The sequence below is a fragment of the Semicossyphus pulcher genome, unplaced genomic scaffold, assembly GCF_022749685.1.
Source record: "Semicossyphus pulcher isolate SPU_LCO1_2020_fin unplaced genomic scaffold, fSemPul1.0.p SCAF_7, whole genome shotgun sequence".
Lineage (NCBI taxonomy): Eukaryota > Metazoa > Chordata > Actinopteri > Labriformes > Labridae > Semicossyphus > Semicossyphus pulcher.
In genome coordinates, this window is record NW_027211748.1 from 28561456 (window position 1) to 28584844 (window position 23389).

The window sequence follows — 23389 nt, forward strand, 5'->3', positions numbered from 1 at the left end:
CGGCAGCAGCAGCAGGGAAATCGAGCTGAATATTGATTTGCAGAATATGTTTAGCCAATAATCCAGTCTGAGGTCAGCAACCCACATTATGAGAAGAGTACACCGGGATGAGTCGGATAGATTTGTTTGTTTACATGAAAAGGAGTTATTTCCCAGAAAATTTTAATCAAACTTTTGACATGATGGTTATGATTTGACCTGCAGGTGTGACGAATTGTCCCTCTCCTTGTTCGGTGCAGGAAGTTTAATGTGGAATCTGTTGTTGAAGTGTCCTTGAGAAAGCAATTTAAGGCATCAGCTGTGTGCCGGAAATGTAAAGAACACAATACTGGTATTAATAGGCTTTAATAAGAGCTTAGCTTGTATGCAATTACAAGCCAAAACATTGTTGTATGTAATTATGTGCTAGTTATTTGTGAGCTGTAATCCTGGATTTGACGATTCATGAGGAAACATTCCTTGCATGTATCATCTGCAGCGCTCTCATGAGCCCTCCATGGATTTATTAGTCTACTTGTATGAATTAATAAAGCAGAGTGTTGTCTTCTATTAATTCATAATCCGTACTTCCATAAACAGTGCATTTATGACTCTTAATTATTCCTTGTACTATTTAAAAGGCAGTGAATTACTTGTTTCGATTAATAGCCCGTTTTATTGCCTCGTAGGATTCAGAAGGCGTAGTATTGCCTGGTATTTGAAGGTGTAAAATATCCACACGCAGCACTTTTAATTCAAAGATTTTAGCTTTCATTGCCAGCAGCATTTCACATTACTTGTTGTAGGGCCTGGTTCGGAAAGATAAGCAGCGGTTATATTGGTGCTGCATTGGCATCCATGTTGACTGGTGTGTTGCAATATTCCCTCTGTGCATCCCGGGAACGCTGCCGTATTCCATTTGGTTTAGAAGAAAACCTGCTGTAACTGAGCTGCCTCTGGGATATTATTTAATTTCTCAAATACTTGCAGAGGATTCTGCTGCTTTTGTTGCAGAATATAAGCCAGCACAATCCCGCTGAGATTATTTTCCTGATATTACAATTCGGTTTTACCATCCGTGTGGTATTTAGGTGCCCTGTGCAGAGGGCACAGTGAGCAGGGAGGAGAAGTGCAATCGAATGGGATGGTTGTTCAAATGATGCCGTGCAAAGAGAGTTTTAGTTGAACTAATTATCAACAGGAGCAGATGCACAAGAGTCTTTAAACTATATATTGTGTTTAGCACTAAGCACAAAACAATTATTTATTTACAAGGAAAGATGAGAAATGTGCAAAGTCTTTGGCGATTAGACCCCATCGTGATGTCTTCGTGTACTCGAAGGGGTAGTGAGGCCGAGAGCAGGATAGGATACCCCCCCCGATGGAGTCTAGACACTGGTGGTGGTGGTGAAGGAAGGACGCCGGATGAGGAGCTGGACTTGGACACTGATGAAGTGAGTGGAGAGGAGGAGCGTCGCAGTGATCGAGCTAACATGACAAACAGACAGCAGAGAGAACAGATTTAAAATTTGTCAGCAGCAGGATGATTGGTCGACAGAAGTCGAGGCGCAATCTGGTTGGTTTAGTGATAATAAGAATGTCATGAGTTATTCTAGTTTAGTTCTGTTGTTGATTTGTATTTTGGTGTTTACCTGGTCACTTTGTCTATCGTCATGAGTTCTCATCGTTGAGTTTTGTATTTAGTTTATTCTGTGTTGTCAGGATTTAGTCTTGTTTAGTTAGTCTTGTATTTGTTTCATTGATTAGATCATTTCCTGTTTTACTTTGTCACCTTGTCTCTCTTGTTGATCCACTTCCTGCCTTTGTGTTTCCCACTTGTTTGATTATGTGCCCTGCCCTGATTGTTTTCACCTGCCCCTTGATTGTCTCACCTGTGTCTGATTAGCCTCACCTCCTAAGTTTATTTAGTCTTTGTGCTCCCCTGTCAGGTGGCTGGTTCATTGTCTTTGTCTGTAAAACCCAAGGTACGTCTTCCGTTTGGATCTCCGTGTTATTATTATGGAGTTTGGATTACCTGGCTCCTTGTGTTTTCTCCTGTTTTTGTTGGATTTTCAGTTGGACTTTTGTTTTATTAAATCATAAAAGTCTGCATCTGGGTCCTCTCCTTTTTGGGAACAATGAACCTTGACAAAGAGACAAGATAAGATATTCTTGAAGATCTCAGCTTCGTTCTCTTTGGCGCCACCTGTGGCGATAAACAGTAATTGCAGGAGCACACTTCCCACATATCCAGACAGTGCTGCATGTGTGACGTCCACGGTTGGCTCCGGTTGTAACTCTTGATTTTCCTGGCTGACGGTCGCTTTCCTTTTCAGACTGTTTGCTGGGAATGGGAAACGCGTCACTAACTGAGCGCCGCTTGTGATTTTTTGAGCGTCGAGTTTGTTTCTTTTTCTTTGGATTTTCACTTCTTGTTGAAGTTGTATCTGTAGTCATCCATGTTTTCTTTGTTTGTTCAGCCATAGTTAGATTACTGTTTACTCGCAACACTTGGAGAGAGCGGAAAAGCAGCTGCTTTCCCAGCTAGATATGTTTTGTGTGATGTTCTGGTAATGTTTTGAGTGGGACGTTTTTATTTGGTTCCCAGAAAGTTCCTTTTAATAGCAGGAGAACGTTCTCTGAAAACATCTTCAGAAAGTTGCAGTGAGAATGTTCAAATCACATTTCAGGAACGTTTTATAAATCACGTTCTGATAGTTCAGGCCGTACTAACATCCAGAAAAGATCCTCAGGATGTTGCTGTAAGCTTGTTCTACCTTTGTTTTTATGTCACATTGAGCAAATGTTGTATAGAAGGCGCTCTGACACCCCAGGCCTCAATAACGTCCTGAAAACATCTTCTGAATGTTGCAGTTGAAACGTTTTGTCCTAGTTTCAGTTTTAACGTTACAAGAACTGTATTTGAAATGATAAACATCCTTGAAATGTTCTTTGAATATTGGATTCAATGGTTTTCTTCCAAACGTAATTACAACTTGTAGGTAATATTAACCAATGTTATGGGAACGTTCCCTGCTAGCTGGGTAGCTCCGCCTACCCTCTCTGGCGGACCAACCACTGCTGACTGATGGGAAACGTGTCACTAACTGGGCGCCGCTTGTGATTTTTTTCCATGAAAGTCGCCACAGACACCCAGTCTGTAATACTGCAAATGTAAAGGCTTTCATCAGTGGGCCACAGACTCAGTCACCATTGTGTTACCTGATTCGGTGATAGATAGAGACTTAACAGACTTTTATTTACATGGAAATCTCCCAGATTATTACTTTAATAATTGACTGAATGAGTCTTCCTGCTTGAACTTCCGCGTTTTTACTCTGAAAAGTAAGAGAATCATGCAGGATATCACAAATCATCCCGAGGCGAACATAAATGTTTTTACCAAATTTCATGGCAATTAATTTAATGCTTTTCCCGATACCCCCCCCCCCCCCCACACACACACACACACCCACACACACACACAAAGGAATTGAAATCCCAACGTTAATATATTTCAGTCCAGACCAAAGTTTAGAACTAACCGGCACTGCCATCCTCGAGTCCTGCTGCTGGTGTTGCTAAAACTGGAAGCTTAAATGATGATTAAAAAATAATCATCAGTTCCATCCTCACTGAACTCTTTGATCATTAATTAGATCCGGTGTGTTTTATTGCATAATATCGTGCTTTCATGTCAGGACTCCCCTCCCCTCCTCTGCTCTCTGAGGCTGTGCAGCTGGATGTGAGGTTGAGGCTCTCTCCTTCTGCTAACTCCTCAGTTTTCTTTCAGTTAATTCTCTCTTTTTACACTCCCGGGCCTGCAGGTCGAGGTTCTTTGTATTTTAAGCCACACGCTTTGCCTTTGATGCTCTCTTTGATCTCCATTTCAGTAATTGTTTTCCCATTCCCTCTCATACTGTATGCCTCAGTGCAGAGAGCGCTCCCACAGTGTGCTCTCCTGCAGAGGGGTCGTCTGAGGTTGAAGCTCTCACTGAACGCTGCTCATTCGGTCAGAGGTGGAGCTTATCTACATTTGGATTCTTTGATCTTTACTTCTGAACTTTACTCCACAACTCCTTCATTATGCTTGTTGGGAATGATCTTTCATTCCCAGAAGTGAAAACCGTAAGCACCGTCTTCACTTGATGTCGAGAGGCTGTTGTTCTTGTTAGAGCCGAAGCTGCGCTGCTGGATATGTTGAAGCCCTCACTGAGGAAGCTTTGCAGCTTGAATAGCTGCTTAAAAGTTTCCAGACTCTGAAGGTTTTATTATAAAAAACTGTCTGCATGTTCAGAGTGTTTGTAAACTCTTTAAGTGAACAGTGGTTTTCATCAGTCAGCCCGGAAACCAACTTCTCACAAAGTGTCCTTCAGTTACATTAAAAGTGCCGAATATCAAGTCAATTATTACTGTTATAGTTTTCAGTATTGTTATCATTATTATGATTATTAAAACAAAGCAACAAAACAAAAGACCAGACCTAATGACCGCTATTGCCACTGTCTGGCTTATTTTGACTGTTGTTCAAAAGACAATTTTCAGTCCATGTAGGAGTCTTTTTAAATTTACCTCCTTTGTAACTTTCTGGAATTTAAGGATAAGTAGCGATAAACATTACTGTCTTAACAAGTTATTACTTAAAGTTGTAATCTCAAAGATCTCAGTTTTGTTCTCTTTGGCGCCACCTGTGGCGATAAACGGTAATTGCGGGAGCACACTTCCCAGATATCCAGACAGTGCTGCATGTGTGACGTCCACGGTTGGCTCCGGTTGTAACTCTTGATTTTCCTGGCTGACGGTCGCTTTCCTTTTCAGACTGTTTGCTTCATCTGAGCGTCGAGTTTGTTTCTTTTTCTTTGGATTTTCACTTCTTGTTGAAGTTGTATCTGTAGTCATCCATCTTTTCTTTGTTTGTTCAGCCATAGTAGATTACTGTTTACTCGCAACACTTGCAGAGAGCGGAAAAGCAGCTGCTTAGCTCCGCCTACCCTCTCTGGCAGACCAACCACTGCTGGCTGATGGAAAACGCGTCACTAACTGGGCGCCGCTTGGGATTATTTTAATGAAAGTCGCCACAGACACCCAGTCCATAATAATACTATATACTGCAAATACAAAGGCTTCCACCTCATTCGGCGATAGATAGAGACTTAACAGACATTTATTTACATGAAAATCTTCCAGATTATTACTTGCATATAAAAATAATATATAAATAAGTGATCTAAGCTGCTGAAACAGCTTCTGAAGTTTGAGTTCATCAGAATTATTTGTAAACACTGCATTAAAGAAAGCACACGCGTATCAGATTTATACTTTACATCCATCTAGATCTATACTGATACACCGACATCCCGATACTTCCCATTACATCATTCGGCCGTGTGACATCTTCCCTGTTACATTACTTCTACCTTCCTGTTGTAATGAGGTAAAGTTTGACTTGTAGAGAGCAGGAACAGGGCCCAACAGACCTCAGCTGTGATTTAGCGGTGTGAAAAGCAGCTGCTGATGAACGGTAGGAAGTTGCCAGCTTTGAAGGCTGAGAGCAAAGTGCTGGCATGTCTGAACTCTGGGGACAAAAGCAGTTACAATCTGTGATCTTTGCAGAACTGACAGGTTGTCAGGTCTGAACTCCTGCTGTGGCATGTTGTTTCACCGTCCTCGGGTTTGTAGCCATTATAAAAGATGAAGGAAAAGTGGTCGAAAGGGAAGGAAATCTGTCTCCCTGCTCCACACGGACACACATTTGACCGGACACAGCCAGACAGTAACTCTGCGAGGCAGCCAACCGTCGGGTTCGCCAGTCACCAGTTGGAATTCATGCTCTACAGATAGACCTAAAGACAGCTGATGAAAGTTCTGTCCTTGATGCTGTTTTCCACCTCCAGCTTGTTGCCTCGTAGCTGTTTCTTTGTTGTGTCATTTCATGAGAAGAGTGTTGACAGTTTGGAGCTTGTGGGGGTGCAGAGGTGACATGTGGATGTGCTGCAGCTGACAGGAGGAGGAGAAATGGCAAACTTGGGAGAAAGAAAGCACAGAGAACTGTCAACACACAATGGAATGAAACAAAGGCTGAGACAAAGAGAACAGATATTTATTCTATCTTGGTTCTGTGGGTGCTAGCTTTGATTCCTTCCTGCTTTGATGTTAATTGCTTCTGATATTAACACGCAAACACGAGATGAGGAAAAGTAAATGCAGTGCACTGTTTTTGTGTTGTCAGGAGGCACTGCGTCCAGGCAGAAGGGCTTTCGCGGCTGTATTCGCTCCCTGCAGCTGAACGGCGTCACTCTGGACCTGGAGGAGAGGGCGAAGATCACACCCGGGGTTCGACCCGGCTGCCCGGGTCACTGCAGCAGCTACGGCTCGCTCTGCCAGAACCAGGGCCGCTGCGTGGAGAGAGCCACCGGCTTCCACTGTGACTGCAGCCTGTCAGCATACACCGGAGTCTTCTGCCACACAGGTACACACATGCTGTAGAGGTGAAAGCAGGCCAGACCGTTACACTCAGTTTTCTCTGGCTGGGGAATCTTATATAAACAAATTTAACAACATTAGTTTGTATTAAAATAAAAGTATTTGGAAGAGGAGTGTAATAAGAATATCCCTTTGGTCACAGAGATCCTCACTGCAGCATGTCACACCCATAAAAAGGGCCGTGTAATCTGAAGGATTTATAAGCTTACTGGTGGCCTTTGGGGTATGTGTGTATCCTTGAGGTTTAGCAGATGTGTTGAATGCGTTTCCTTCTCTGTAAAACATTCGTAACGCTGTTTTTGAATCCTGTGTCGTCTACATCCATGTACGTCTTTGTCACTACCATTATTGGCTCATTGCATCTTTTAATAATAATAATAATAACCTTTATTTATAGAGCACTTTTCAAAATCCATGTTACACAGCGCTTTACAAAGGCAGCAAAACAAACAGGTCCCAAAGTAAAACAGACAGGTCGTAAAATCAAAGGCAGATATTAAAATAAGAAATTTAACAATTATATAAAATGAATTTTAAAAAACTGACTCGGCTGACCTGATCTCCTCGGGCAGGTCGTCTCAGAGCTTCGGAGCACGCACAGCAAATCCTCTGTCCCCCTTCGTCTTCAGTCGGGCATTTGGTACATATAGAAGACCTCTGCCCGAGGATCTTGGCGTACGTGTCGGCTCGCACAGTACAAAAAGGTCTGAGATTCACATTTCCAATATGCTGGGAACATTGTGTGACTGAATCCAAATGTCTGGACTTCATCTGTCTCTTGTGTGATATGTTACTGGGAATCTACACTGGGAATTGCGTGACACGCAAGCGTCACGGCAGCATCTATTTTATGATCTACACCGGCTGTGACTACAGCAACGATGAGTCTCAAGTTAGCCAATGGTAGCTGTGATTCCTGGACATAAATAAGGGTGGCAGTGACGCCGAGAAGTGTGCAGTCTGTCGGAAACCGTAGAAGAAGACAACTTCTTGTAGACTTATTTCTTAATTGTGCATAAATTCCATATTTAAGTAGGATGCACAAGTCAAAGGAGGATTCATTTATAGGATTGGTTTACCCAGATGTTGAGGAAATGTACAGATGCATTACTCTTTCAAATTAATCTCGCCTGCTCATCTAGCTGATCAATAACTTCAACAGGAAACTGACATCAAAGTCGTCCAAATGAAGAGATCACATCGTTTAACATGGGTTCTTTGGTTGTTGGCATGTATTTACACAGCAGTCAGTGGCTTTCTACGCTTCACTGACGCGCAGCAGCGGGGAGAAATAGACGTGACGCGTAAAACGAATGGAGCAGCAGAAAATTACTCGCATATTACGCCCGCCTCCCGCACAGCATACGCGGCTGCTGGAGATTGCAGCATTGAATAACATCGGAGCGGTTCTGTCCTGACACATGCGTGTCAAAAATACGCTTTAAATATGTTGCCTGGGTGATGGAGGCTGTCTACACCCCCAATTTAACCAGTACCCAAGGGACCTAAAGCAGCTTCCTGCAGACTTCCAGAGAGCCAGTTAGAGTGCAAAATTCACCAGACTTTTTCTGCAATTCTTTGATTCTTTGCAATACAGACTTGAACTAAAAAAACAAAAAGAACTTGAAAAGAAAGTAAAGAAAGCAATTACTTTATGAAAATGTTACATGAGTCATGTAGGCCAGAAATAAACTTGGAGAGATATCTCCTATAGCTGTTACCAAAATGAGTTTTTATTGTAGTGTGTCTAGCCGAGGTTTATTTATCCTAGCAATCTCGTATCCTGGCAGACAAAGAAAGTGAACACGAAGTAAGACTGAAGTGTGGGAGTCAGTAAATCCAGACATTTGGACTAAGCTTATCCTGTGTCCTCATCCACATAAAAATGAGGATCCCTTGCTTTTCTAGTGGTCAAAACTCTAATGGAGCTCTTAAAGCTGAAGCAGTTGAAAGAGTTTAATCCATCGTGCACCGATCAGCCATAACATTATTGCCTTATATTGGAACAGCCCTGACCTGTCCACTAGACCTCTGAAGGTGTGCTGAGGTATCTGGCACCAAGACGTGAGCAGCAGATCCTTTAAGTCCTGAGGTGGGGCCTCCATGGATCGGTCTTGTTTGTCCAGCACATCCTACAGACGCTCGATTGGATTGAGATCTGGGGAATTTGGAGGCCAAGTCAACACCTTGAACTCGGCATGTTCCTCAAACCATTCCTGAACCATGTCTGCAGTGTGGCAGGGTGCATGGTCCTGCTGAAAGAGGCCACTGCCATTAGGGAATACTGGGGAAAACTGTTAACGCTGGTCTAGTGTTAGGACCACAGTAGCTTGAGACGGACACGGAAAGCAGTTTAAAGGTCTTTAATTAATAGTGCAGGCAGAATTATCCAACGAAAAAGTAAAAAGTCCAAAAAGGGCTTAACCAGAATGAGCCAGGTGGTGGTGGCTGGAGGCTGGCTGACCACTGAAGGCGGTGAGGCAAGAAAAAGCTGTTAGCTACAGAAATTACTAAAGCTACAGGTAGTAGGGACTAGCAAAAACACTATGGAACGCTAGAGGTAAAAAGTACATGCATCAGCACTACCGAACGAGACGGAATTATCTGGCAGAGTGGTGGAGTCTTGACCAGTCTTTTATGGAGTAGGTAATCGCTGGACGATTCAGTACAGGTGTGCTGCAGCTCCAGAGGAGAGTGAGCCAGCCACGCCTCCTGCCACACACGCTGTGGAAAAAAGGTAACACAAAGAGGAGGGGGGAGAGGAGAGAAAAAACAGAGCCACAATGAAAAACAGAAACAACACAAGAAAACTCCAGACCCTAACAGAAAACCAGCGGTGTCGCATGTCAGCCCCGGACCCCAATGTGAGGCTTAAAGCGGGCCCTGTCAGTCACCATGCATCATAATGTTCTGCCTGCTCATCAGTTTGCAACGTGCCTCCCCTTTGCCTCTCCCCCGCTCTTATGTACAGATTGCTCAGTTACAATAACAGCCTCATTCTAACATAAATTTTTGTTTGAATACATGTGAAAGAATGTCATAAACATACATCATTATTGTTAGTGACTGTTTCATATAGGCCTACCTGTTTCTGCGCATTTACAACTTCAGCACCTCGGACAGCGCCTGAAAGCTCAGCGGTGCTGTTTTTTTTCCTCATGATAAGTCAATAAAGCATGATTAATGCATAGATTAGTCATCAGTGGCCCTGTGCGCTGCTCACCAGCAGCTTGCTCAACATCACTATCAGATGTAACATGACGTAATGTCAGCAATGAATGAAAGAAGTGTAAAAATGCAGCTTTAAAACAGCCAGCAACGGCGACATACATGACCCATTAAAATTGGGACAGCATGCCCACACAGTGAGAACAATATATATCTCTGGGCAACGGCAATATAAACACAAAGCACAAGTGTTTAGGTTCATCGTTATAAACGTTTATTAAGTCCTTTCAAAGCAGTTTGATGATGATGAAGTGACTGTGAATATCGCGATTGGTAGGGACTTATGTTGCAGGGTCCGTATGCTGTTGCATTATGTGCATCCATGCTAGTTACGCCGCTGCGTTGCACTTCTTGCCTCCATCCCGGCTTCTGCAGTTTACTTTTACTGTAGTTGACTCAAACATTTCGACATCCAAGGTTAAAGCTGTTATGATGTCAGCTTTGGTTCCTTTCGGAGGAGAAAGGAAGAGTTAATACAGAAAACTGTCTTTTACTTTGCAGATGAAACCTGGAGATCTATTATCTCCGTAAAGATGAAGTCTAATAAGTTAATTAGTGCATATAGGCAATTATTTCTATATGACTCTACTCGGAAATATCCTCACACTAACCTTTTATAAAACTAATCAAATGGAAATGCAGAAATAAAGAGAGAGCTTCTCTTGATCAGAGCGTCGGCGTGTGGGTGTTTTTCTGCTGCTGTTTAAAGGTTAAGAGTCTGTATCATTCCAGTGAACCTTTTACTGCACTTAACACTCATCAAGAAGTACTTAGCTACCACGTGACATCAAAGGTGTCATGCAAATAGTGTCTGTTTGAAGTGCTAGAGTCTATGTAAGTCTAGCTTTTGATGTTAGATTCAGTGCACTTATAATGCATCGTCACAGTGAACTCTGTGTCTGGGTTCAGGAACTTAAGTGAGTTCAGCATTTTTACGAGGACTCTCTTTGCCCTCCTCACAACCACTGCTGGTATCTCTTCTGCTTGTCTGCATCTACGTCAGCAGGCGGAGGCACAGGAAGGGAATTTTAATCGCCTTGCTGCATTAGTGAATACTTTATGGATAAAGCTGTGCTTAAAGTTGTGAGGAAATGGAGCTGAACTTTTAAAACACCCTTTTCTGTAATTAGTATTAAGGTTGTTTTCTGGTCTGGAGCTCTTTTAATGCTTTAAATATCTTATTGATCTAAAAACTCTGAGCAACTCATTCTAATATAAAGTGAAATGTTACTGTAAATATATAAACTGGCAGGGACACAATTATTCTCTTCCTGGTAATATTGAACATTTATTCCACTGGAGGAAAAACAAAAGAGATGCTGCAAAGTGAAGTAAATGGTGTCCGTGCATAAAAAGTCAATGCTTTCCCCTTCAAAGAGAATTATCAATAAAACTACTAAAGTAATAAAAGGCTGCAAATTTGCTGCCGTAAGGGCTGTGAATCATATCAGTAATTAAATTCTACTGAGTGTTAGTTCTTGTTCTGAAACTATTCCAAATAGTATGACAGGGGTTGGATCGGTGGGTCCTCCCCCGCTCCTCCAGTCAAAGTGTCCTCGGGAAGGATACGTGACCACCAGCGGCACAAATACCGGATGCAGGTGATGCTACAGTGTAGGGGTCCGAGGCAGAGGAGGTCCAAAGCAGATGTTGAGACATGTTTAATCATGTGCAAAGAGTCTCTGACATGCTGACAATCAAAACCTACTGCAAAGGTCTTTGTGCGTTTTTTTTACAATACAATGTGGAGAAGTGAAAGAACAATATGGATTGGAAAATAATGAAAATATTAATTGGCAGTATTCTTGTTAAAAGCATAAATCACCTTCACTTATCTTTCTAGAATCAACAGGCTTAAATATGTCTGCTTCATGAGCCATAACGAAAGCTCTACATTGCTGTTCACATTCTGCAGAATCAGCTTCTCCTTTCATTTCTGCTATTACAAAATAAAAGCCTGCACACTAACCTGTCTGTGGCTGTCTCTCTCCCTTCCTCCAGAGGTGTCGGCCAGCTTCAAGTCGGGGACGTCCGTCGTCTACACCTTTAAGGAGCCGTACGAGTTACACAGGAACAGCAGCGCTCTGCCGTCCTCCATCTACTCTGACATGACGCTGAGAGGAGAGAACGTCTCCCTGAGCTTCAGGACCAACCAGAGTCCGGCTGTGCTGTTCTACGTCAGCTCCTACTACAGAGAGTACCTGGCCCTGCTCATCAACAAGCACGGTGAGGAGGCTTTTATTTTGAAGGAGCGTGTTTGTTAGGCTGTGACTGAAGCTTGCCATCTTTTTTTCTAGGTCTTCTCACCTTCATTTCTTTTACACACTTTTTTTACGTGTATCACTGTTTTAAAACGCATCCTCGTTACCGCTTTCCTCACTTTCCTTTTTCACATCCCTTTTTTTTCTCATTTCTTCCAGCTCATTTACACCTAAGTTTAAATGTTATTTATGAAAAGCTTCCTTTCCTCCTTGCTTCCTTTCCCCCCCACCATCTCTCCCCTAATAACATCTTGGTAGTCCCTTTGCTCTTTGCCCGTTGCTCTCTTCTTTTAGGTCATTCTGTCTGCATTTTTAAACCTAAAATTAAAAATCTTGTCAAGACTTTTCCTTTTCTACACACTTCTACCATCCATTACTTTTTTCTCTTCACATCTCTTCCCTGCCTCTCATCTTACCTCCTCTCTTGCTCTCATCCTGTCTCTCGTTCCTGTCATCTCCTCCTGATATCGACCTCTCCTCCTCTCTTCTCCCTCCCTCTCTCCTCCTCATCAGCTCTGCTCTCCAGCTGTAGCAGATCTATCAGGATCTGTCAGATCTCCTCTCTCTGATTCCCGCCGTCAGTCTCTACCTCCTTTTAATCCGTCCAGCCTGGCCTGTTATTAAGTTTCGTCTCAGGTTTAAAGAAGTGTTCGCTGGTCTTATCTTTGAGGCCTGCAAAGTGAAGCTGAGGGAGTAAAAGTTTGGTGGGCTGCTAATGGGCGGCAGGTTGGTGTGCTGCTGAACAAAACAGCAGAAAACCTGCTGATGTGTTTTATCTACCTGTAAGTGTGAAATAATTATGCTGCGAGTTCGGCTTTTAGGAGAAGTAGGAGGCACTTTGAATTTAAAATCACATTTTCAGCCTCCAGGAGTCTAATAAAATCAGCACTTTGCTGCTAGATTAGCTTTAAATTGACTTTTTTTTCTGGTGTTAATGAGTCAGAGGAAGCTGACGGACAGCAGGGCATTAAGGTTTTCATGCTGACCGAGGAGTCGTCAGGTAAATGCACTCAAACTGAAGTGTACAATTAAATCCTTGAGAGCTTTCTGTTGTTCTGCCCTTTATATACAGTATATATATATCTTTCTTCATTTGCTTCTGGTAAACCGCCTTCCTTCTTCTTGGTAATAAAAACATATAAAATATCTTTTTGTGAGCATTTTGTGGGATCAATTATTATACTTGAAAATTAAAGTTAATTTCAAGATATATCAATTTTATATGATAATATTTTATTCTCCTAAAATGCTAAAAGCTCAAACACATCACTGGGATTTTAATAAATCTGCTGTTAATCCTCAAAGTATGAGTAAAATTAATTAGACTGTGAGTCATTATTGATAGGGAATTAGCTCCTAATCCTCTTAATATGGAAGCTTTATTGACCCAGATACTCATCTCTCTGATTAATCATCAACGTGAAAAATACCTCCTTAAAGAAAGTAAAGATTAGAGAAGACGACGTGGGTGTTTTTATCAAGTGAAAAAGTTTAAGTTGAAAAAAACTTCAACTTAACTGTGTGTGCGTGTCTCGTTTTGTGTGTGTGAAGATAAGCTGGAGGTGAGGTACAAGCTGGACAGCAGCAGAGAGGCTGAAGTGCTGAGGAGCAGAGCGAGGAGCCTGGCCAACGGACAGCTACACACTGTTAGCATCAGGAGACTGACGGACTCTGTGTCAGTGCAGGTAACAATACGCACACACATTCACACATATCATCATTATTTACACCATTTCCATGAATTGAATGAATACACCTTACAATATTTCGAGATATTTCGGGAGATTGACCTTAGGTGTATAGTGTAAGTATATAGAGGGAAAAGGGTTTAATGGAGCACTAAACTAGTTCTGGATGCTGTTAAATATTTATAAGTCAAGATGTTGGAGAGCAGGTGCAGGGCGCAGAACAAAACTGAGAGTTGTAGATGATTTGAGCCGGCAAAAGTAATTACAGTCCTTCTACTTTCAAAATAAATTATTTCATTACCAGATGGAATTAAAATCTTTAGGGTTCCCTTCCTGGGTTTTGAAAAATGCACATATCTGCACGTCCTGTTAAAGTAACTCTTCCCATCATGTGGGATGGCAGCTGTTTATATTGTATTAACATTTTTCTACCCAGTTTCCAGATAATAAAAAAGACAAACCATTTATGCAGACTAATCCAGTTTCCTATCGACATGCTAAGTCTGTTCCAAAGGCTCCACATTTGCTAAATACACATTTTCAACACATTGGGCGAGGATGTTGTGAACATTGCCTAATGTCCTGTAAGTAAGGGATAATGTATACTGAGCAGGTTGTTTTCGAGGAATGGAACCCCAGCAGGGTGAGCGGGACCCCAACGCGATTACACGGCTTCTTTCTTATGAAATCAATTATTTGACACAATATATTGATGTGGAAAGTATTTTAAAAATGATCATCCTTCAGTTGTCCATTTAAAAATAGTCTGTTACACTCAGTGAGAGCCGCGTCCATAGCAACAGTAAACTTAAAACGAGCTAACCTAGCTAATATTGCTCACATTTAAATGAGCTAAGCTAGCTGTTTTTACTCACATTAAATGAAACATTTCCACTGAAGTAAGACAAGTTGAACGGGAGCGCAGGAATCAGCGCAGCACCAGTCTGTTGACGTTTTCTTTGCCATTCACTGCCGTATCCCGTATCCCGCACTATGTTCCGTTTAAAGTCGAGGTGAAATGAAAAATGTCACTTTAATCCTTTTAGATCACATCCCCGGTAATATTGTGCATCTATTTGACAATATAGGCCAAAAAAAATACAGAAAATCAATTTCTTCGTATTCTTATATCAAAATCTGATCATTTTTTCTTCCAGTAAAACTAAATTTCACGCGTGCTTACGTAAGTTAGCACCAAACAATTTCAACCAATCAATCTGCAACATTTAGCCGCAGAGCACCAAGAACGCTCGGTCAGTTAGCTAGCTACTGCGCTGTGGAGAACGTCTGTCTACGCCCACTTCTCAACGATCAAATCAAATCCCTCTAATGATATGTCCCGCCTGCACGTCCTGTTTCACTCGGAAATACGTCACGACACGGAAGCTAGATACTCTCGAGATGCCGTTTCAGCTTGACCTTAATGTTTGCTTCCTGTGCCGTCTTCAGTTTTGTAGATCTCTCTGTCGTAACCGTCAGTTTTTGCCTCGTTTCACCTTTATTGCTTTCTCTCCGCTGTTTTCGTCTCTTTCCTTTTGTTCCCTCTGTAAACATATTGACGTCACAGTTAGTCCTCCGGATTGAAGAACGGTCTGTTCTTCATAACAACCTTCTCTGCTCTCGAGAAACAACAGACTTTGGAATGCTGTAACTAACCAATCAGAATCAAGTATTTAACAACAGCTGTGTAATAACAAACATTAACAGCTAGCCACACCAGTGATGGAACTGTGTATTCTGCTGTATTGTAGTACAGAAATCAATTATCTTGATGACTACAGATACTGTTTACCTTTTTATCCCTTCACACGCTTTAACATACTTTACAACGAGCATTACACGGTGTTAACTGAATTTAAGTTGTGTTAAAATGGTGTTGAGGCTAATATGGTGTCCCTCCATTCACCAGCTTATCCTCAGTTCAAACAGGGACATAAGTTCCTAATAGATGAAAAAATTAAGTATGTTTTTTACACAATAAAGTGACAGTCGTGGGCACATGGCGTTTTAAAATTATTTGTTTTCCCAAATTCTGAGATAATGAGTCGCCTGCTGTCACTCACATAGCCAGGGACACATGGTAGTTTGCATGTGTGGGTGTTTAAATCAGCGAACAAACAGTCATTACATTGCCACGGCTATGACAGCAGATCTACGGCAGGGCAGCAGGGACAAACTCCACATTAGAAGAGCCTCGGATGAAATATGAAGCATCTTTATGCTACCTGGATCTACCGATGTCTTATCTTGTTAACAGCAGCCGCAGATGATATATGAGGTTCACTTCATCTAACCAGGAGCCAGCAGCATGAACGTGTGTGTAATTATCCACAGGCTGAGATGGAATGCAAGGTGACCCAGTCCCGCGCGGCCTCACTGCGTTGTGAGGGTCCAGTGAAATATGAGGTGCATCTCATCTTGCCACTTTCCATCACCTTGAATCATTCCATCGTTATAACATACTCCGGGGACATCACGTGAACCACAGCCTGAGTTTCTGTGTGCCGTTTCCTGATGGCCGGCAGCTTACAGTCTGTATCCCATCGTCTCCCCTGAGCAGGTGTCCCGCTGAAAAATGACTCACTGAATCCTGAATCACTCTGGGCTACCAAAACACTGCGTCCTCTGTTTTGTCATCAGAGAGGCCAGTGTCCGGTGTGTTCCTCCAAGGGCTTCCTGTTGGTCGCGCAGCATGCTCCACTTATTCCTCACATTGAAGGAGAAATACTCCGGGTTACACAAGTAAAGTAAGCTCACCCTTTCAGTATCAGGCTGGTTATCACTCTCTTTAACCATTTGTGCATTTATTTATTAGCACAATACCAAAAATATATATCGACAACTTACACACATCCATAACGTTTCATTGCAAGCATTTTAAGCATGTGTCTTTTCACTGTGTGGAGTCGTACAGCTTTGGGTTGAATGCAGTAATTGCCATGCTTTTTGGCATGACGCTGTTTGTCTGTCTTCTGTTTTCTTTGGATATTTTGAGATGTTTTGTCTGGACTAAATGTTTGATCGACTGCCGTGACATTTGTGCAGGTCAACGAGCTGAATCCTGCTGACTTTCGTGATCTTCTGACTTTTCCTCTTGCGTCACCATCGGGTTGACATTTGTGGTTGTCAGTGAAATATGTTTACAACTATTAGAATGATGGCCATGAGATTTGGTACCCGTGTGTTCCCCTGACATTTCCTCTAGCTAGCTAAAAGTATGGTTGTGTGTGTGCCTAAGTAGGGTAACTGTTATATTCCTGAAATAAAAAGATCCAACTGATCTGTGCTGTGATTGGCTAGTGCTCATTGCCTCAAAGTTTGAGTTGAGGACTTAATGCATGTAAGCTTTATCTTCTGTTGGTTTTCCAAGTTGATCACAACAGCAGGTTTGCTTTGGCAGTTTGAGGGGTGAAACTTTCTTTGAGTTAGAGAGAGAGTGTGAGAGTTCGTAGGGAGATTTTGTATTCAATCCTGTGAGAGATGGGAAGCCAGTGTATTTGGTGAAGGATGGTTGTGATGTCATCATACTAACACACTCTCATTGAGACCCAAGCGGCGTTGTTTTGAACGTGTTGGAGCTTCTGGGGGCTCTGGCTAGGCATCTCGATGAGAAGTGCGTTGGAGCAGTCAAGCTCTTGGGGAGACAAAGGCGTGGACGAGTTTTTCCGCATCAGGGAGGACGATTGAAGGACAGAGTTTTGCGATGTTTCTGAGGTGGAAGAAGGAGCTCCTGCACAGATGTTTAATGTCGGCCTCAAAGGTCAAGTGAGGGTCAATTTTTACACCCAGGTCGAGTTGGATGACAGGACCTGATGCGGAGTGCCAAACAAAATAGCTTCAGTTTTGGAGCTGTTTAGTTGCGGGAAGTTATTTTTCATCCACACCTTTATCTCCTCAAGGCAGCTGGTCAGTGCAGATGATGATGGCATGGCTGCACAGGAGGTAGGGTCAGTTTTGAGGTAGAGTTGGGTGTTGTCAGCACAGCAGTGAAACAATATTCCATGTTGGCTGATGACGTGGCTGATGTGGGGGGGCGTGTGAGGGTGAAAAGCCGAGGACCAATCCTAGGGGGACCCCGCAGGAGTGACAGGGTGTGTCCGGGACTTTGCTCCTCCCAACACAACATACTCTGATCTTCTAGAGAGGGGGGGTTGAAACCAGCAGGATGTCGATGTTTAGAAGGATGTCGTGATCGACAGTGTCAAATGCTGCTGTCAGGTCAAGGAGGAGCACGTCTGTAGACTTTCCGTTTGTTTAGATGTAGAGGCACGTGTCTTGTGAAGCTCCTACTTACAAAGTCAGAAGTAGAACATTTCATCATAATCAGGTAAGCTCGACTTCTAGCTTGGGGTTAAATGGCTTTTAAATGCGAAGCTCAGTTTGAAACTTCTCTGCTTCTTTTCCTCTCCTTTTCACAGCCACGCTGGGTGTGAGACTCTGTAGAGCAGCTCTCATTAAAATAATAACCAGTGGAGGATTTCAGCCTGAATGTTTTTCACCAAAAGTGTGGACCTATTTCTCCCACTGAGCTGCCGAGATGAAACACTGTTCTTTAAATTCAACTGTAAAACTAATGGAGTTCCAAATTCACCTCAGTTTCTGCACTGAGAAGGTCAAACCTGCTGAGTCATTTGAAAGTTACTGCTTTTATTAAATCAATCCAGTGAGGAGACAAAAAGTTTAACCCAAATTAAGGAGAGGAAAATGTTTTTTGTTTCAGATCGACCAAAACGCCAGAGAAGACTTTAACCTGACGTCTGACGGAGAATTCAACGCCATCAAGTCGCTGGTGTTGGGCAGAGTGCACGGTGAGTGAGGAGGCAGTAAAAGCAGAGACAAGGCCTTTTTAGTTAGAGAGCACTCAGACCGGCACTCATCTGAACAACAGCGCTGAGATGTTTGGACCCATCCAGCACTCAGAATGTGCCCTTTTATGAAAGTACTGAAAGTAGCCAAATGTGTTTTGTACCGAAATGAAAATATGAATCATATTACCGTACTGATGCTAAGTTGTGCTGAGTCAGGATTTAAACTACTAAACTACTTCAGCTGATAGTGGAGTTTGATTTGGCCACGTAATGTACAAGCTGTTGTGTTGTTAAATGGATGCTCACATCAAGAAGAACATGCTGCAGGGAGAGGGACGCCTGGGTCACCTCGCTTAGCCTGCTGCCACTGCGACCCCCGACCCTGGATAAGCAGAAGATGATGGGTGGATGGATGGATGGATGGATGGATGGATGGATGGATGGATGGATGGAGTTGATGCTAGACCAAGATTTAATCTAATTTCTCGGTCCAGAAATGACCATATTTGGATGAGAGGGTGGAGTTGGATCCATCTGTCAACCCCATTGAGACGGATCGGTGCAGCATCAGCAGCATTGCGGGCGATGTACCGGACCGCTGTGGTGAAGAGGGAGCAGAGCCTGAAGGCGAGGCTTTTGATTTACCAGTCGATCTACGTTACAACCCTCGCCTGTGGTCATGAGCTGTTTATCGCGGATACAAGTGGCCGAAAGGAGTTTCCGCCGATGGGTGTCTGGGCTCAGCCTTAGAGATAGTGTAAGGAGCTCAGACATTCAGAGGGAGCTTGGAGAAGAGCTGCTGCTCCTTCGCATCTGAAGGAGCCAGTTGAGGTAGCATCTCATTAGGATGCCTCCTGGGCACCTCCCTGTGGCGCATCCATCTGGGAGGAGACCCCGGGGCAGACCCAGAGCTCGCTAGAGGGATTATATATCCCGTCTGGCCTGGGAACGCCTCAGAATCCCCCAGGAGGAGCTGGGAAACGTCGCTGGGGAGAGGGACGCCTGGATAAGTGGAAGATAATGGATGGATGGATGGATGGATGGAGGATTACCAAAGTCATACAGTTATGCCCAAGGCTAAATAGTTAATGAGCAAGATGAATATATGAATGAAAGAATAATAGATCTCTTCTGCCCTCCTCGTCTCGTTACAGAAGTGCACAGGGGATCATTTAATGGAGGCTTTACTGCAGAATGTCACCAAACAGGGATGTTTCAGTGCCATGTTTTGGCCATTTAGCTGAGTAGTCCTGGACAGGGACCTGTAACAGTCAGGGTGAGATGGTAATTGGCTCCATCATGGCTCCATCAGAGAGAGACCGAGATATAAGCCGTTAATAACCTGAGGGGCTGAGAGGCTGCAGTCAGCGCTCCGATAAGACCGACACAGCCCCTGCAATGTCAAATATAAAAGGAGACACACTGGCTATGTGTAAATAAAGACATGGTCAATGGTCGTCATTTCCTGTTTTAATATGTACATGATGCTGCGGGCTGCGTGGTGGTGTAGTGGTTAGCGCTGTCGCCTCACAGCTAGAAGGTTCCTGGTTTGAATCGAAGATGTAGTGGGCCTGTCTGTGTGGAGTTTGCATGTTCTGTCTGTGTGCATGTGTGGAGTCTCTCCGGGTACACAGTCATGCTTGTTAGGTTCATTGGTGACTCTAAAATTAACCGTAGGTGTGAGTGTGAAAGGTTGTCCGTTGTGTCAGCCCTGAGATTGACCGCCGACCAGTCCAGGGTGTGACCCCGCCTCTCGCCCAATGACAGCTGGGATAGGCTCCAGCCCCCCCGCGTTACCCTGAACAGGATAAGCGATATAGATAATGGATGGATGGATATGATGTTGTTTAAGCACTCACACAAGAAATATTTAACCAAAGCTGGTGTTCTCTGTAATCGATAGAAGCAATAATATTTGAAATTGCCGCCATAGCTGTGGAAGAAGTTGTACAAACAGCTCGTGGTTTCACCCATTCTACATTCCTACAACACCCAGCATGCATTGCGTCCCTCCCTCTGAAAGGAGCGGCCCAGCGAGAGACGCTGCAGTGAAATACTACCGTTTTTGCAGCAAGCAATGTATCCAAAATACGACGAGAATGTACCGGTGGATCGTCTAAAGAATCTTCAGGTCTGCAGTCTACATGTCAAACCTGATTTTGAATGAGACACGACATGGGAGGCGGGCGTCCTAGATTGAAGAAGTGTCGTTTAGCAAGCTCCCTGGGTTTTCCAGGGCCCATTGGAGAAGCGGATAGCGTCCTCCAAAGGCACAGAGCGACATTGCATTTTTTTCTATCATGATGGCGTTAGCTCCCCATTATGGCATGATAGGACTGAAAATCGGTGAAAATTTTAGGCATGAAAATGATCTAAATCATTGCATTCAAAAGTGTCATCTGCTGGTTAATTTCACAAAATATTTTGTTTGCTGTTTTGACCCTCAAATATCCTTCTCTGTCATAAATGTGAAAATATATGTTAAAGCCAAATATTTAACATCTACATCAACACCGACACCAGTATCCTAGGGGTACAAATACCACAGTATATGGTGTCCGTTTGGATGTAAAGCTCCAGTGTAGTATACGTCAGCTCATTGTGTTTTAACCCCGTCATGTCAGCATGTGACCGGTCCTCCCCTCTGTCAAACCAGAGGAGGCAGAGAGTCACATCAGGATCAGAAAAGCAGCAGGAAAGTGGATATTCTGTCGTTTCCTGCCAACGCTGTCATCCATCAGCCTAACTAATGGACCCGGAAGGAACACAAAGAGAGAGAGAGAGAGAGAGGTGATGGAGTGAGGAGTGTTTCTGCTGAGAGGCTGCACTAATGTTTCCTGCTGCTCTCATCAACATGCAGATGTGTTCCTGTAAAACCACTGTCACCTCTCAGTCATCCTCACAGACACTGATGCAGCTGTTTACAGCGGTGATGTCGGCTTTCACAGCTGCTGTTTACGCTGCTGTGAGGGAGAGGAGGTGAACGATGAAGGGATTAAAGTCAATAACATGAACAGACAGAGGTGGGGGGGGGGGGATCTGTCTTGTGGAGTGATAGATGCAGACTGGAAGCTGAGTCACTGACAGCCTGTCTGCAGTAATGAGGGTGGTGTGTGTCTGTGTGCTTGGCTGTCTGTCTGATTGGACAGTGATGAGCATCATGGATCCTGACTTGATGTCAGTTTGTGTCCTGCTGCTCTCATTACACAAACAAATCTACAACAGATAAACAGTATTGTACTCGGCATTATGAACGACTGACATGTTCCCGGGTGCAGATCAAGTCAGCGTACCGATAACAGAAGAATGTACAGCTGTGTAAGTAACTGTATGTTATATGAAACGCACTAAGAAGTGGAAAGAAATCTAACCAGTAAAACACGTAAGACCACTAATGTATAACCAATAATTATCAAAGTCATAGCCGGCGAAATGTTTGTAATCATGCCTGTTGTACTTCTGTAGAGGCCGTTTCCATTCACTCTCCATTCATCAGTTTGACGATGACTTCTCCTCAGGGTCTGATGATTTGGATCCAGACCTGGTCAGGTTGGCGTCTCTGGGTTTCACCGGCTGTCTGTCGGTGGTCCGCTTTAACTCCATCAGCCCTCTGAAAGCTGCTCTGCTCCACCCGGACACCAGCCCCGTCATCATCACCGGACCTTTAGTCCGATCCAACTGCGGCTCCTCGGCTCCGGCCAATCCCTACGCAGCAGAGAACACGCACCACCTGTCAGGTAAGTTGGCGACGTCTTAGAAAATCCATAACAATAGTTAGTCAAGATCTTAGATACAAAGCTGCATGTAGAAGCTCAGAACTGGATGTTGTTATTATGCTTTGTCATCAACTACTTATCAGGATTTAATCTGATGCACATTTACACTCCGATCTCATTGATTTTGATTCAATCCCACATAAACCCTCCTGCAGCCATAAAACACAATGAATCACATTAAACAATATATTTGAAAGATTTATCCCCAAAGTATGAACGAATGCTACGACAGACAGACAGTAGCTGTGTCCCAATTCAGGTGCCGCATCCTTCGAAGGACTTATTTTAAGGCAGATTGCATCACAGTGGTGCGTCGAAGGCTGTCCCATTTCGGAGGCTCCTTCAGATGCGACCGATGAATGCGTCCTCCTCTTCCTGGGCCACGAAGGATCCACCAGGTGTGACGGTGGACTCTTAAACGTGCAAGTTACGTGACGTTATTTATGTTAGCAGGTTAGCCCTGCTAGCTACCTGTTGCTAGGCGACAGGAGTCCTGCTGAGGCGGGAACAGCTGGAAAACAGGAAATCCTCCGTAGGCGAGAGCATCGAATTTCAGTTCGGCCTTCGCGGCCTGCGCAGGCTCCGAATGACTCATCCTCCGTAGACCGCGTCCTTGGAAGGATGCAGCCCCTAAATTGAGGCACGGTTAGTAAGTGTTGAGAGACCATTTATTTTGGTCTTTTCATGGCCTTTTTCTAAAATAACAAAAAAAATACATACTATCCCCTTTATCCTTTAAGTACTAAATAAGAAGCAGCTGACAGTTACAACAACAGTGCTGTGTTTTATGCCAGATTAGGAGTCATTAAAGTATCTTTGGTTCACTCATCAAGCCTTATTGTGTAGGATGACGAGTTGTACTGCTCAGCTCATTCAGACTTTGGTATCTTCATCTGTTAAAAACTAGTAAATCAAGCAAAGCCATAAAGAGTTGATTAGGTACTGCAACTGATCTGGAGCAGACAGTACAGCTCTTATAAACCAAAGCAACTAAAGAATACGAAACAAGAAGGTATATTTCTTAGGTCAGATGATGTTAGGAACTGGTTAACCTTTATATTTCAGCTCTGTGTCCGTCTATCTGCTTTGGGGTTTAATCTACTTACAGTAATGAGGCGTGTATCTCCTCTTGTCTTTCCGTTTCTGTGTCCAAATTGCATGAAAGC

General features: G+C 43.5%; 1 protein-coding gene across 1 annotated transcript in view; it reads left to right on the plus strand.

Annotated features, from left to right (window-relative positions):
- LOC138611332 (contactin-associated protein-like 4) overlaps positions 1-23389 on the plus strand; it is a 121430-nt gene that overhangs the window by 92530 nt on the left and 5511 nt on the right. The window contains exons 18-22 of the mRNA XM_069684380.1: positions 6209-6448; positions 11692-11916; positions 13503-13636; positions 18360-18447; positions 21966-22184. Coding sequence (XP_069540481.1) covers positions 6209-6448; positions 11692-11916; positions 13503-13636; positions 18360-18447; positions 21966-22184 — 906 coding nt within the window. The remainder of the gene's footprint in view (positions 1-6208; positions 6449-11691; positions 11917-13502; positions 13637-18359; positions 18448-21965; positions 22185-23389) is intronic.